The following is a 14,860-nucleotide window of genomic DNA, read 5'->3' as shown; positions in this document are numbered from 1 at the left end:
CTATAGTTTTTTTTCTTTTGAACTACCTCCATTCTATTTTCACAATTTCTCTCCCATTATGAAACCCCTTTGTCACAGCATGATTTAGGTGATATAAGCTATATGCATTTATCTTTAGTACTTGCCAGGTGTTTTAAAGCACATTCACAAAAGAGTTTTGCGTCTTTTGAATAACAATTGGTTACAAAATGTTGACAATCCTCACATCCTCCTCCCCAAAAAAATGTTCAATCATTTTATTGTAAGGCCACACCAATTTAATTTGTTGTTTCTCGGATTTGCTCTATCCATTTATTTTTCTGATTTGAAAAAAAAAATTTGCTTGGAATGTTTTTTCTTTCCTCCATTTTGTATGTATGTCCAGATCTCATCTTTTGACAGTCAAGAGAAGACAACTTCAGTTTAAGAGTTTACTGACATTGCCCTACACTTATACCACCAACAAAAGCAGAATTAAGAAACCTTAAATCAAACCTCAATCATATAAGATGAACATCAAACCTACTACATTTCTCTCCTTCATCTTCCCCAAAGAAACAGTCAGGGCTGAGGTCACACAGGTGGTCCCAGGGGACACAAAGGGTATTCAGACAGGTGTACTCTTTCTCACCACAGGCAAGTGTTGGGAGATCTGTAGATTGTCAACAGCAATGACAAACTGTTACAATTCAAATTATCTTTGTTGAAAACAGTAAGATAGAAGAAAAGGTTGAATCCACAGAGGACAACTAATGTGTAGAATAAAGAAGGCAAAAACTCCGCAATTTGTCATATGTAAAATCTTAAATTTCAAGCACTGACTGATGTGTAACTGGTAGAAAAATTGAGGATAGAATGAGGAAAATGAGAACAATCAAGCAAACATGTACATGTATATCCAGTAATGTTACACAATGCGTGCATCATGCCCATACATGTAATGTTAGCCTGACAAAACAAAAGGAAAGACTTTGTTTGGAACTTGTATGTTAGATATTTGCCTCTCAATGTAAGTTTAGTCAGGCCACATACCTGGGGAGCATGAGTCCATAGTGATGTCATCTAGGGCCACATGACCTATAACACTCTCTCCCTGTATGTACTCAAACCCCAGCCTGAAGCCCTGTTCAAATTTCCCTAATTCGATTTCTTCCTCTTTCCACTGATCTAAGACAGTTCTATGGAAACAACAGGTAGAATAGTAAGGTTAATGTACATTATTATTGTAAATCAGTTGAAAAACATGTAGATTCATGCACAGATTTGATTGCTAAAACTATAAATATTGAAACCCATCTTATCTTACTGTTGCAGTACTACATATACATTTAACTAGGTTTATATCAAGAGAATAGTAGATGATGCAAACTCTTTGTACATGCAAGAGAAAGTACTGAAATAATGAGAATACTTCAACTGACACATTCTGGCCCTCTGTTGCCCATATCTCTATGGAAGTGTTGTCCACATACAGATGTAGCAGCAGGGAACCAGTCAGGTTTGCAGACACATGGGAGGCAAATCGCAGCTTACACTGAGGCCCACTTTCTCCAAAATATGGACTGAGTAGCTCAGCTGTGAACCCCGGGTTGTGTTCCAAGGCATCCACAAACATGTACTGGCCTGCAGTGATAATGAATGTAGTAGAATATTACAATAAGAACTACTAACAACTAGAGTTCCACGATCGCATACCTTCGCCAAATGATGTTAGCCTTTATGACTAAGAAATTATAGATTAAAATCCCTGATTGTGCAAATAGGATCCTATATCGCAATAATTATATCTGTTGATCATATTCTACACCAGAAGACAGTCTTATCTTATCAATGCATGCCATTATAGCATGTCCTCATAAATTATGCAAATGAGGTCCTTATTTGAATAAGTTATCTTTAATTATGTTCACCCTCACATAACTTTCAAATATCCCAAGTATGAAATTCCTCACATTACCAATATGTAATTCTAACATTTTCTCATTAATTATGCAAATTAAGTCTTCATTTGCATAATCGATATCTGCCTGTATTTCTGCCGTTCTGAATTACATATGTCACAAGCTTGAATAGTCCTATCATGGAATGCAGCTGATTTATAGAATTTGCTCATTAATTATGCAAATTACATTATTATTTGCATAATTGTAATATCATTATGTCAAGCATCACTTCAGCTACCTGCATGCCAAAAATCACGACGATCCATTAATCGGTTCTTGAATTAACCGCCTTTAAATATTTTTTAACCAATGCCCCTGCAGTTCCAGAGCAAGCCGCTAGGGGGCCCAAACTCACGTCACTTGTTCCCCAGCACAAGAGCTACCTACCATCCAAATTTCGTCAGCCTAGCATGTCTAGATCACGAGATATCAAAACCGGAAGTTCAGCTGCAGTACCATAACAAGCCGCTAGGGGGCCCAAAATCTAATCAGTTCCACGTCTCATCAAGACCTACACACCTACCAAATATCAAGACAATCCATCCAGGCGTTCTTGAGTTATCGTGGTCACACACACACAGACACACGAATGCCTCTGAAAACATAACCTTCTTGGCGAAGGTAATAATACAACTTGTTTCCATAGACCAGTGTCAGTATTAAAAAATACCCCCATTTTATTAGGTTCAATGTTAATACAGGACAAAAGCTGAGCAGCCAGTAGAAAATTCGGAATGCAAACAACACTAAATCAGCACCTTGGACAGATATCAGATACATGCTATTTTCTGTATAGAATATAGACATAGAAAGACTGTGATACATGTATGTTGTAGTTAATGACAGTTTTTCATTTAAAGTAAATTGTTCAATCTGTTTTTCTTGTTTTCATTTTTGCACATATTCCTCCAATCATGTTGTCATGTAGGAAACTGTTCATCATGAGATCAAATTTGGATGTCCTTACCCTGTTCTGTGTCCTCAGTGTAGTCATACTCAGGCAGAGTGGAGCTGACAGACAGGCCTGAGCCCACCCTCCAGCCCATCTCCTCAACCAGAAAACTCTCCATCCAATCACACGGGCTCTCAAAGTCACAATCTGGTGGGTTCCAGAACACACAGGGGTTTCAGAGTAACATCCATTCTCAATGTAGCTTGTACATCATGTTACCAACATGAATATTATCAATTATATCAGAGCCTTTGTCTCAGATAGCACAAAGTAACTTTCATTGGTCTAAAGTATGATTTATTAATCACTCTCACAGGATATTGCTACAGTAACTGCTACAATTATATCTACAAAGAATGGTACCTAATTTCAGCTCTTACAGAGGTAATTTGCCAATTAAACTGTTTGAGAAAATTTCTGGCCTGCCTACCATCAGATTTTTTTCTAAAAGTAGAAGGAGACTGAAACTCCAACATTAGTTTGTTTTGAAAAAGCTTGATTGAAAGTTACTCACTACAGTGGAATTCGTCTTCTCCCCCTGGGCAGTCTTTCTTGAAGTTGCAGTCAGCTGAAGACAGGCATGTGCTGCCATCATAACAGGCAAAGCCACCAGGAGGACAATAACCTGCATGATTAGGAGAGACATTTACAGACAGGCACTACTACTACTACTCATTTGTGTTTGCAGAAGTCTGGAGGAGGAGGCTTAGGAAGGTTTTCACTAAATCTCACTAGGATGACATATGGTGGAACATATTTGTGTGATTTCTTAGGTTTACAGTTATTTGAATACCAGGACAAACTATACTGTCTTCCATTGCATAATGTACAAAATCTCTCCAAGATTTTAGATAAACATACTATGACATTATTACAGTCCTTCCACTGTCTGCCTTCCCTTCTCAATATATCATTTTTATGCTGTCTTTGGGGTCCTAGTATCAGGCCCTTTTTGTTTGTCCACAGAAGAAAAATCAATGCTCACCCTTATATTTTTCATAAAATGCCAGATACTATCAAATTTAAATACAGGAAGACTAATGGATGAGGAACTACTGCCATTAGAAATTCATCACACAAATTTCTCTGGTCTACTTGGGAATCATGCAAAACATAACTGAATAGAATATTAAAGGAACCTTGAAGGAGAACAGGTAAATGGAAAGCTTGAGACCTCCGTCATAGTAACCTTGAAAGATTTCTAGAACAATATTTGATGTACTTCCTCCGTTGTCCTGTACATTTGTACATGTATACAAACTAAAACTTTGAACCCCAGAGTTGTCCATGGTGAATCTTAAACCTTTTTTTTTAATTTAACATATGTATAAGAATAGTATAGCCTGGAATATTTGCCCTTGACTTGTTTTCAACCACAACTTTTCCTGGTTCTACTAAAAGAAGACTTCAAATGCTTCACCGTGTAATAACGTTGTTACTATATGTACAATGTATTTAAAGATAGATAATCAATAGAGATGAGCACTTTGTAACACCACAGACACACACAGATAATTATCTTACTACAGATAGACTGGGAGGAAGCTCAAAGCTTTTAAGTAATAGAGACTTCATACTGAGCTTTTCTGGTATGACATAAACTATAATTAAATACAAATAATTTTGACACAATTCTGTGTCTATCATGGCTCTTGAGAACTCAAACAGCACTGTTTTCCTGTTGTCTACAGAGCTAACTTTACTTTATTCTTTTAAATCTTTAAAAGCCAAGATTGCCAGTGATTATGATGAAAGGTGAATTTGTTAGGTTGCAACTGGGGGGAATAACACAGTATTTATCTAATGAAATCATCTGAAGTTCTTCTCCCTCACTTGTGGGGATTTTTCAGGGATAAACTATAATTTTCGACAGTAATGTTAACAATGCTGTCAGTCAGTACCATTCAGTGTTCATTTTCATGACACCGTTGTCCAGCTCCAGTTCCCAAGAACAAACACGCAGCAAACACTGTTGAGAAGCAATCAAATTGTGCAGGACTACGGCCCACTTTACACTTGCTTTTTAAACTGTAGTACTACACATCGTAGTCTACTTCTGTAGTAGACTACAGCTTTTTTCTGGGTGTAAAGGAGAAAAGAATTGTAGTCTACTACAGAAGTCCACTACACCCTCCGAGGCTGTAGTACTACACTTCAGCGGAGGTTCTACGAGACTTTGAGCTGAGTGTAAAGCGAAACTGTAGCAGACTACACTTCGAAGGCGACTACAGGTCAGGGCAAAGATTGCAGGGTTGCGTCCTAGTACGCGTCTCCCCCTGACAATCCGTCTCAGCCTCCTCCTACGCTGCACATGTTCTTGGCGCCTTTGGTTCATAAAGACTTTGATCATGAACAAGAAAAAGAGCATAAGAGCTTCTGCCTCTCCTGCCATTGTGGTCTTTTGGAACCACAGAAAGGATGAAAGTGATGCAATCATAAAGTTTTCGATCCTGTTCGATCCGACGTAATTCGATCCGAACGTGTGTTCTATTCTATTTGGGTCATTGGGTTATCTACGGTCATTTACAAGTTTACACCATATGCAAGGATGCCAGCATATCACAGCCGTGCTAAAAATCCACCCGCGATGTGTCAAAGGTCACTATAGGTCAGATTAGGTCACTACAGTTCCATGGCAATCAGGGAACAGCAGGGGTCCTGCGAGACTTTCTTTCAGTAAGTGTAAAGTGGGCGCTAATCTTTAGTCTACTACAGAAGTAGACTACGATGTGTAGTACGACAGTTTCAATGTGCAAGTGTAAAGTGGGCCTACGTACAGAGATAAGGACAATCCCTCACTATGTTATCAAGGATGATGATAGGAACAGTTGCAAAACCTAGGTTAAGGCCCCATCAGCTTTGTTGCTTGGTTCACACCACTTTCATTTTTCCATCATCCCTAGAATATAAACTAAACCCGTTTAAGACTTTAGCATGGCTTTTAATAAACTTTCACAGATTTACTTGCATTTACATGTAGTGTTTTTAAATAGAACATCTGTTTAATAAATTATGAGTTTTGGAGTAGTTGCCGGTGGCACATTCTGCAGTACTGTAAGTTGTCATTTGACATTTGTATGTCACTTAATGACTTCCATGTTAACACTTTCTCTTGTTTAGAGAGGCAACATGCTGCTTGGTGTATGATGTAGATAACACAAAAACGCAATTAGAGGTAGATGACAAATATGGATAATAACAGTCATGTTCAGGTAATTGGCCCCAAGAGAAGATTGTGCTGACAGAAATCCTACCTTCCTCTTAATGTGATCTAACTTCCTATAGTATGATACCAAACTGAGTGTAGAAGTATGTAATGGTGCCATATGGAACCATAGAGTGCATGGAAAAACGTATAATACAATTTTGTAAAAGTAGGAAGAAAATCATCACCCTGTGATATAAAAGGGTCATAATAAAAGTACATGTATGGGTACCATCTGGCTCCTGATTGCATGCATGCTGACATTGAGGTAAGTTTTTATCAGGAACAGGTCATAAAATCATAGTAATGGGTTGTCATGTTTTAGCTCAGAAAATCATCAATTTAGTCAAAGGCTTAAAGCACAGAGCCTTCATAATAAATCAAAATGCCTATCACTGATGCAATGCATGTTTATATGACTACTTTCAGAACAAGCCTTCCTATTCTCTCAATCACACCCATTCCTTTTAGATTCCATTCTCATCATTTATATCATAAAAATGGCAATATCAGAATGTTTTGTCTCTTTAGATAAACCTGATATAATGTTACATTTCAACAGAATGGAGGATTTCCTACATGTAACATACCTGTTCACTTTGTATGCCATGCATAGGCTGTGCAGAATGCCATTTCCAATCAATAATCAAGTCCATGATGAACCAAGCTTACTAAGGTTAAAGAAGGACATAGCATAAAATCCACTGGCTGTTTCCTAAAAAGAGTGAGAAGAATGCTAAAAGAAGGGCTGCACAAAAATTACAAGCCCTGGCCAAGGCCAAGGCAGAATAATAAAAGGTTTGTATGCATTGTTGTTGGCAATGGCAGTAATTGGTTTCTTTCTTTCCTTTTAGTCAGAACCTGCCTACATATTAGATTTGGACCAGGCTAGAATGGATTGTTGGAATGGGAGTTTGAATGTAAAGAGGTGTAGCTTCTGAAACTTTCATTTTCAAGGCATTATGACTCAATCCATTTAACTGCAGACATTATCTTTTACCCCCCTCACCATCCTTACTGGTCCATCCCTCACAGCCCCTCTGTGGTGAATACTGATTCAGGAGCAAGCCGACATGTATGTGATGTTTTCCTGTAGTGATTAATGATGTGGGGTGTGCACAAGGAAATTGCCATTGAGCCAACAGCACAGTTTAGAAAGCTCACATTGGCACAGTATGTGTAAATAAATATATTGCTCACAGTCTTTCAAAATCCCCCCTTTCATTCCCCTATTCGGATGAATAAAATAAGGCTATGACACCCTGCAGAAAAGCTACCCAAGCCATTGATGATATCCATCTTTCATGTTGACTGTCACATTGCTGTCATAAAATGTGATGGGAAAATAACTGGGGACAGCCCTATGTTCCAACAACCCTACATTCTGAAATATAGGATTTAAGGATTCAATGAGGTTGAGATGTTGGGGTGTCTGAGCATGTGTAACTGGAGGTTATGTGTTAGATACACCATATATATGTAGGGGTAGGCAATTTTTAACTGGTAATAACTTAAGCATCGGTCACAACCTGCCGTACGCACATCTTCGTGCTGACTTCGTGCACATGCTAGTACATACCCACACATGCTAGTATGGGCAACACATGTGCCCCGTAAAAACCCCACAAAAAGCAAAAAGCGCGTACAATGGGTTGTGATCCAAGCTTTAAGGTGTGGTTCATGTATCTTTGCAATATTTGATAGGTAGGTTGTGGTTGGGACGACAAAAGTCTAGGCCAATTATGGGTAATCTATTGGCTGTGTATAGTACTGCAGTGGTATACATGGGTATGATATGATGATGATCATCTTGTGGACATTTAACAGTTATTGTCTTGATTTTTTAGTGGAACATAGACTACTATAAACCAGAGTGGTGTTTTCTCCACTTTCACCAGCCCCCATGCTGTTACATTTCATTATGAGCATAATAATTTACTACAGACCCTTGGGGTCAGCTGATAGACCATTGCAGATATCCTCTTTTTGTGATAGAACATAAAGTAAAACAGTTGATCATATGGAACGGGCCTGCAGGCTAGTTAAATTATTTTAGGAAAGGGTTAGGTGGTGCTCTATCAAAAACATTTTTTGATTTTCAAGCAACTGTTTATAAAAAGAAAAAGTTTTTTCATTCTTTGTTCCAGAACTTTGATGATCACCATCAAAACAGTTGCTGTGGTTTTATAGAATTCAGACTGGTACTCAACCCTGAAATCACAACCCTTTCCTTGGTACTGAAAATGACATCCAAACAATACCTCAAAGGACATGTAGAAGATTTCTATCTACATGTACACATGCGTGTCTTCACATTTTTTATACATGTATGTGTATGTGTGTATGTAGGAAGCCTCAAAATTTAATCAATGCACACACATTGCACACATAGTTAATGTTGCAATCCATTGGACTATTGGAATAATAATTGTTGTAAACGAAGTGTCAGGATGGACAGAGAGAAGATAACATAATGCAATTCTTCCCTAATAGTATGCAATACCTGACTAGCATATCAGTCAGTCCAATTTCCCTTCTACTTCACAGCATTTTCAGCTCTGCAAGACAGGTTTTGTCTGTGGTCTATGGTAAAGTAATGGGGTAAAATATCCCTGATGCTAGGTAATTGTAAGTTTTTCCAACATCTTGGAAAAGACTGTATATAGGACAAAATTGTATTCTAAGACAATCTGTATGCCTTAGCAAGAGCTACTCTGATTTACTCTGAACCATCCAGTGGAAAGTCATTACTTAAAGTACTTGGTACATTCCATAGAATCACCTGCTAGTCTTGTGACACACATTGTGTGGGAGGTGACCATCAGTCAGACATTTTAATCTGCACAAAATTTTATTTCGTGGGCTGAAATGATATTGTAGCCCTGGGCATGTAGGATTGGTTGGTTGGTTCCATGCCGTATCTTGTTTGTCAAGTCATTTTATTGTCACCCACTTTTACATAGGGAGCAATCCTATACAGACAGTCTATGAAGGAGATAAACTTACAAAAAAGATTTTAAAATAGGAAAATTTTAGAGATCATGAAAAAATTGGTACTAGAGTCACAAATACTTGCAAGAATACCGCACAACACATTCTGCTTTGATGCTTGACATCATGCAACATGAATGAATGACTGGTTTATTAGGTAAAACATTGCAGCCATCAGGCTGAAATACGTTTCACTTACATAGTACATGGAAGTACGTTTCACTTATATAGGACACAACTCAATATGACGAATAGCATAAAATATTACAAAGTATTAAAATGTGGATTAAAATAAAATATTACAATAACAAAACGTATACGTTTACAACGTATTATTTGTTCGTGTTAAGCAGACTCAACAGAGATGGTACAGGGCTGTTTTGAAATCGAGCAGTGCGGCAAGGCGCCAGTGTCATTTTGTTAGAGTTTCTTAGGTTCCTGCCGTGCTCCTGTCACCGTGTGTTGGGGAGGAGATCAGCTGTCCGCTCCGATGTTGTCATGCTGTGTGCAAACTTGGTGCAGAGGATATCAAGGATATGTTGTGTTTTGATTATATTCGTAAAATGAGTGTAATATGTATACCAGTCAAGAAATGCATATCAGTGGCTGTCTCTAGGAGAATTGTGTGTCAGAAGTACACTCGAAGTCAAAGAAAAGATACCAACATTTTTCATCTTTGGGTCATGTTACATTGAAAGCTGTTTCTTGCTGTTTCAATATTCTAGTGCTCAAAAAAAGTGCAGAACTTACATGTAACATAGCTTAGATTCCTATTTCTAGTCCTAGTTCTAGCCCTATCTCATCTGGAATCTCTATCAAATTCTCAAGAACTCAACAGTTTTTACTGACAGGTCATTTCATGACAGATTCTGCAGCAACCCAAGAAAAATCATGGTTATGTTGTAATGTTACTGGTACAACTTGAAATTCTTTTTTTATCCCATTTTATTACTTTCAACACAAAAAGGGCTGAGGTGGCATAAATGGCATATCCTGCATATGTGAATGGAATTCTCTATAGAGAGGAACGGATCCCCTAGAGTACCATCTGTACAATTAACTGCCAAGGGATCTATTAAAAATCTTCCAAGTACCATAATTTCTCTTACAGCTATAATGTTACATGACTGCATTCTCATTCCAGGCCATGTGAGTTCATGGCCAAACCTTTGAGAGGACAGATAAGATGCAGTCTCACATCAGGAGACTCTTGCAGACACCCCTGACCTTGAAACCAGACAGTTCCCTGCAAAATGTCCCCTCTAGAGAAGGTGAAGCATGACTGCTTCTTCCACTGAATTATTGAGTTCCTGCATTGAATCAATATGTGCCTTCCTACGCCATGCAACACATCTCCTGCTCATTCAATATCCCAAAACCAGTTTGCTGGAAAAGCCTTGAAAGAAGCCCTGTGATCAGATTTGTGACAATTTGCAAAATTTTCAGGCTCTGCATGCCAGTGAGTGGGTGAGATAGTGAGTTGGAAAATATCCACAGGCAAGGTTGTCATGCCTGGGGAAGAAAGGAATATACATGTGTACATTGTAATATCACATTTGCCACTACCATGTGAGACACTACTTGCATGAAAATGTGATGTACAGGAGGTCCAAATATATGTGGCATTCTATTGCCATGTCATGGAAAATGACTGCTAGTTTTTAGGACTCTTTTTATGGAATCCTTGGCAGCTGTTAGGAATTTAGAATATTGAGAGAAACACACGTCTATCTATCCATCCATCCATCCATCCATCCATCCATCCATCCATCCATCCATCCATCCATATCTATCTATCTATAGAGATAGATAGATAGATAGATAGATATAGATAGATATAGATAGATATACATATATATAGATAGATATAGATATATAGATATATGATATATACAATACAATATATAATCATATATAAATATTGTTGGAATATGTGGAAGGAAAGAAACAAGGACAACAGAATGAAGGTAGGTTATAAAATTGTGAAAAGCAATTCACACAGTGCTCGACAAAATGGCCTACTCCCTGTTGATCAGCATCCAAATGAAGATGCTAATATTGTTCTTAAGATTGCCAAAACTAACTAGACCAGAAAATGCTGTGCAATTACACCCAATCTGAAGGCATGCAAATTGTTATGGGCCTAAATCTAATCATTGTTTTTGGCATGCTTCACTAACAAATAGCAGAGATCAGATCATCTATCCAGTCAGTTCTATCCAGAGTGGTCTAGTAAAACAGCATCACAGATGGTAGATTAATCCATTATAGTCACCAGTCTTTCTAGTCTGTTTATGCATTATTGATGTCACAAAATCATGTTTTGGTTAAATAATGACACTTCCATCAATCACATACACAATATGTAAAAATACATTTTGTCATTAACAGAGTTCAAGCCATATACATAAATTTTATGATACTTAACATCCTGTAAGACTCTTTACAATCTTGTTTTAGAAGCCATGACCTTATACTCTACATTAAAATGACAGCCTGACAGAGGATGTGCAGCTGTGCAAATTTTATGTCTCTTCTTACAAAGCAGTAATGTCTCATCTGTATGCAAACCTGGGAGAGACAAAAACTCTGCCTGTTTACACCCTTGACAGGTTTGAGAATAAGTAAGTTATCGCAATGCCAGTAGGAGGCCAGGCATGGACCTTGTCACAATGTTGTCACATTACCCTATGTTATGCCAACTTTATATTATGTTATTATCTAACGCGAGAAAATAAAAGAAGACAATGACTACATCTAAATGACATACTCACTGATAAACTGTGAGTAGTGGTGTATACTACATACCCATAGGATTGCACTCTGGGTGAGCATGAAAATACAGATGAAAGTCCTTATGGTACTCAACAGATTGGTATGATGTGCTATCTCATGTTACAAGAAGTAAAGTGGCAGTCTATTATGGGCAGTCTATCAGTAAAGCACAAGAGACTACTTTCTACGGTGGAGGCCTTTGCTTGGATGCAGATCATGATGTTTGCAGATCACGATTTTTTAAGTTTGCTGCTTGACACTTTTGTATGAACAATGTACCTGTAGTACCATTACATAAGGGAGGATAGGGAATAAACTATCTGTAGTCTTATGGCAGAGGTGGTGGCAGGAAATTTTAATTGGGGGGGCGAGATTTGTATGGAACCCACTCTTGAGCGCCGAAGGCGCAAGCCGCCTCGCCGAAGGCGCAAGCCGCCTCGCCGAAGGCGCAAGCCGCCTCGCCGAAGGCGCAAGCCGCCTCGCCGCAAGATTTTAACCTAGGGAGTAGATTTTAAGCAGGCGAGGCGAACCTAGGGGGGAGATTTTAACCTAGGGTATAGATTTTAACCCTCTGAAATGTGTTTTCCTGCATTTCGGGGGAAAATTTTGCTGCTACATGAAGCTAGATTTCTAGTACTTTGTAGCTAAGTTTCTTACTCGCTATTCGACTGCATGACGTCCACGAACTTCTTCCACAATTCACAAGGGGGATCGGGGCTTGCTCCTCAGGAAAATTTTAAAATCTTGACCCTCTGGAAACGCCATTTCCTGTATTTTGGGAACGCATTTTTGCTGTTTTGCTGGTACACAATTCTGACTTTAATATCGCTACATTTCGTATATTCGTCAGTCCTCAGTTCGCCTCAACCAAGGACATTACAGAAGATTTCTTAGTAGGTCATTCTGAGATCGGACAAATAATGTCCTACATGTAGAAGATGGCGTTCGTGTGATTTCAGATTTCAAGTGGCTGCGCAGCGCGGAAAATGCGTTTTAAAAGCGGTTTTAAGGTAGAAATCGAACTGTTTGCTGGCTTTTCCTTACATCTAGAGAAAATACACTAGAATTTCAGCATGATTTTTGGGGGGCGACGCCCCCAATATATTTTTTTGAGGGGCAGTCGTCCCCCCTGTCCCCCCGCTGCCGCCACCACTGTATGATGTACATTTGTTAAAAAAAATTTAAAAGAATTGAAAAGAAAACATTACATTTTTTTTATTGATGCTAGTGTTAAAACCACAATATTCTCCTTAGAAGCTATGACTTTGCAGTACAGAGTGACTGAAAGTTCCTCTCAAGTACTAGATTTTGTCCTGATACAAGTTATGGGCTGTTCTGGGAGTGATAACGTAGAATGGTGTTATAGCAGTTTATTCATCTCTAATGAAACAAGATCAGCACCCTCTCACAGACTTCTTTTAGTACATCCTTACCTGGAGCATTTCCTTTTGGAGAACATAGAAGTGAGTCTCATAACATGAAAATGTGTTTTGTGGAGTAAAGTAAGCTGGCATTTACTTAAATATGTCCAACATCAATCGCACAGCTATGGATAGACTGGATTTCAGCTTCAGCACCAAGGACAGAGCTATGGCGTCCATTACAGGGATAGTCATCTGAACATAAAGAGTGCTAACATGTCTTATCTGATCATTTTATATCAGGAAGCAAGACCATAACTAACTACACAGGCTTACTCAGTTACAAATAAGTCTAATTACCTTCGCCAAGAAGGTTATGTTTTCAGGGGCGTTCGTGTATGTGTGTGTGTGTGTGTCTGTAAACACGATAACTTGAGAAGGTCTTGATGGATTGTCTCCATACTTGGTAGGTGGGTAGGTCTTGATGAGACCTCAAAATGATTAGATTTTGGGCCACCTGGCGGCTTGTCATGGTACTGCAGCAAAACATCCGGTTTTGATATCTCATGATCCAGACATGCTAGGGTGACGAAATTTGGATGGTAGATAGCTCTTGTGCTGGGGGTGAAGTGACATGAGTTTGAGCCCCCTAGTTGCTTGCTCTAGAACTGCAGGGGGGTTTAATGGACAAAAGTTTCAAGGGGGATAACTCAAGAACCGATTGATGGATCATCATGATTTTTGGTATGTAGGTAGCTTAAGTGATGCTTGACATAATGATATTACAATTATGCAAATATGGATGTAATCTGCATAATTAATGAGGAAATTCTATTTATCAGCTGCATTCCATAATAGGAAGTTCAAGCTTGTGACATATGTTATTAAGAATGAGAGAAACACAGGCAGATATGGATTATGCAAATGAAGACTTAATTTGCATAATTAATGAGAAAATATTATAATTGCATAGTGGTAACTGCCTGGAATTTTATACTTGGGGTGTTTGAAAGTTAAGTTAAGGTGAACATAATTAAACATAACTTATCCAAATAAGGGCCTCATTTGCATAATTTATGAGAAAATGTCATCATGGCATTCTTTGTTAAGATAAAACTGTCTTTTGGTGGAGAATATGATCAACAGATATAATTCATGCAATTGAGGATCCTATTTGCATAATTTGGGGGATTAATATATAATTTCTTATAATCATAAAAGCTAACATCATTTGGCGAAGGTATGAGATCGTGGAACTCTAGTTTGAAATTGTTTACCAAAAGGCTAATTTAAAAGGAATTATTCCAGCTGTGAAATCATTTTTCTGATATGTGAAGAATGTTATTTAGCAAATATCAAGCAAGATGCACAAAACCATGAAAGTCTGAGACGTGATAACTTCATATGTTTTCATGCACCAGCATTTCAAGTATGGTTTAAATCAAGCAGGAGACTTTGACATGTAAGTCTCTCAATTTTGCAAGCATCAGTCAGCATCAATATTTGAAATGTGCAGCTTTGGCTGCCAGGATTACTCAATGAGTCACTTGTGAGTAGTTATTATAAATAATATTTTCTCTACTTTGTCACTCTTATCTACTTGTTTTGTCTTTTTGACTAACCTCTCATATCTCATGCAGTTCATGTTAGACTG

At 38.2% G+C, this 14,860-nt stretch overlaps 1 protein-coding gene across 1 annotated transcript in view; it reads right to left on the bottom strand.

The window, feature by feature from the left end:
• The window catches only part of LOC109463172 (MAM and LDL-receptor class A domain-containing protein 1-like), a 62,098-nt gene that overhangs the window by 39,201 nt on the left and 8,037 nt on the right, over nucleotides 1–14,860 (bottom strand). Inside the window, exons 2-6 of the mRNA XM_019759885.1 lie at nucleotides 3,389–3,499; nucleotides 2,890–3,021; nucleotides 1,401–1,602; nucleotides 1,012–1,157; nucleotides 506–631 (exon numbers count right to left, since the gene is read on the bottom strand). Coding sequence (XP_019615444.1) covers nucleotides 506–631; nucleotides 1,012–1,157; nucleotides 1,401–1,602; nucleotides 2,890–3,021; nucleotides 3,389–3,499 — 717 coding nt within the window. The remainder of the gene's footprint in view (nucleotides 1–505; nucleotides 632–1,011; nucleotides 1,158–1,400; nucleotides 1,603–2,889; nucleotides 3,022–3,388; nucleotides 3,500–14,860) is intronic.

The sequence above is a fragment of the Branchiostoma belcheri genome, unplaced genomic scaffold (assembly GCF_001625305.1).
Source record: "Branchiostoma belcheri isolate BF01 breed outbred unplaced genomic scaffold, Haploidv18h27 scaffold123, whole genome shotgun sequence".
Lineage (NCBI taxonomy): Eukaryota > Metazoa > Chordata > Leptocardii > Amphioxiformes > Branchiostomatidae > Branchiostoma > Branchiostoma belcheri.
This window is presented reverse-complemented; position numbering and strand designations above follow the sequence as displayed.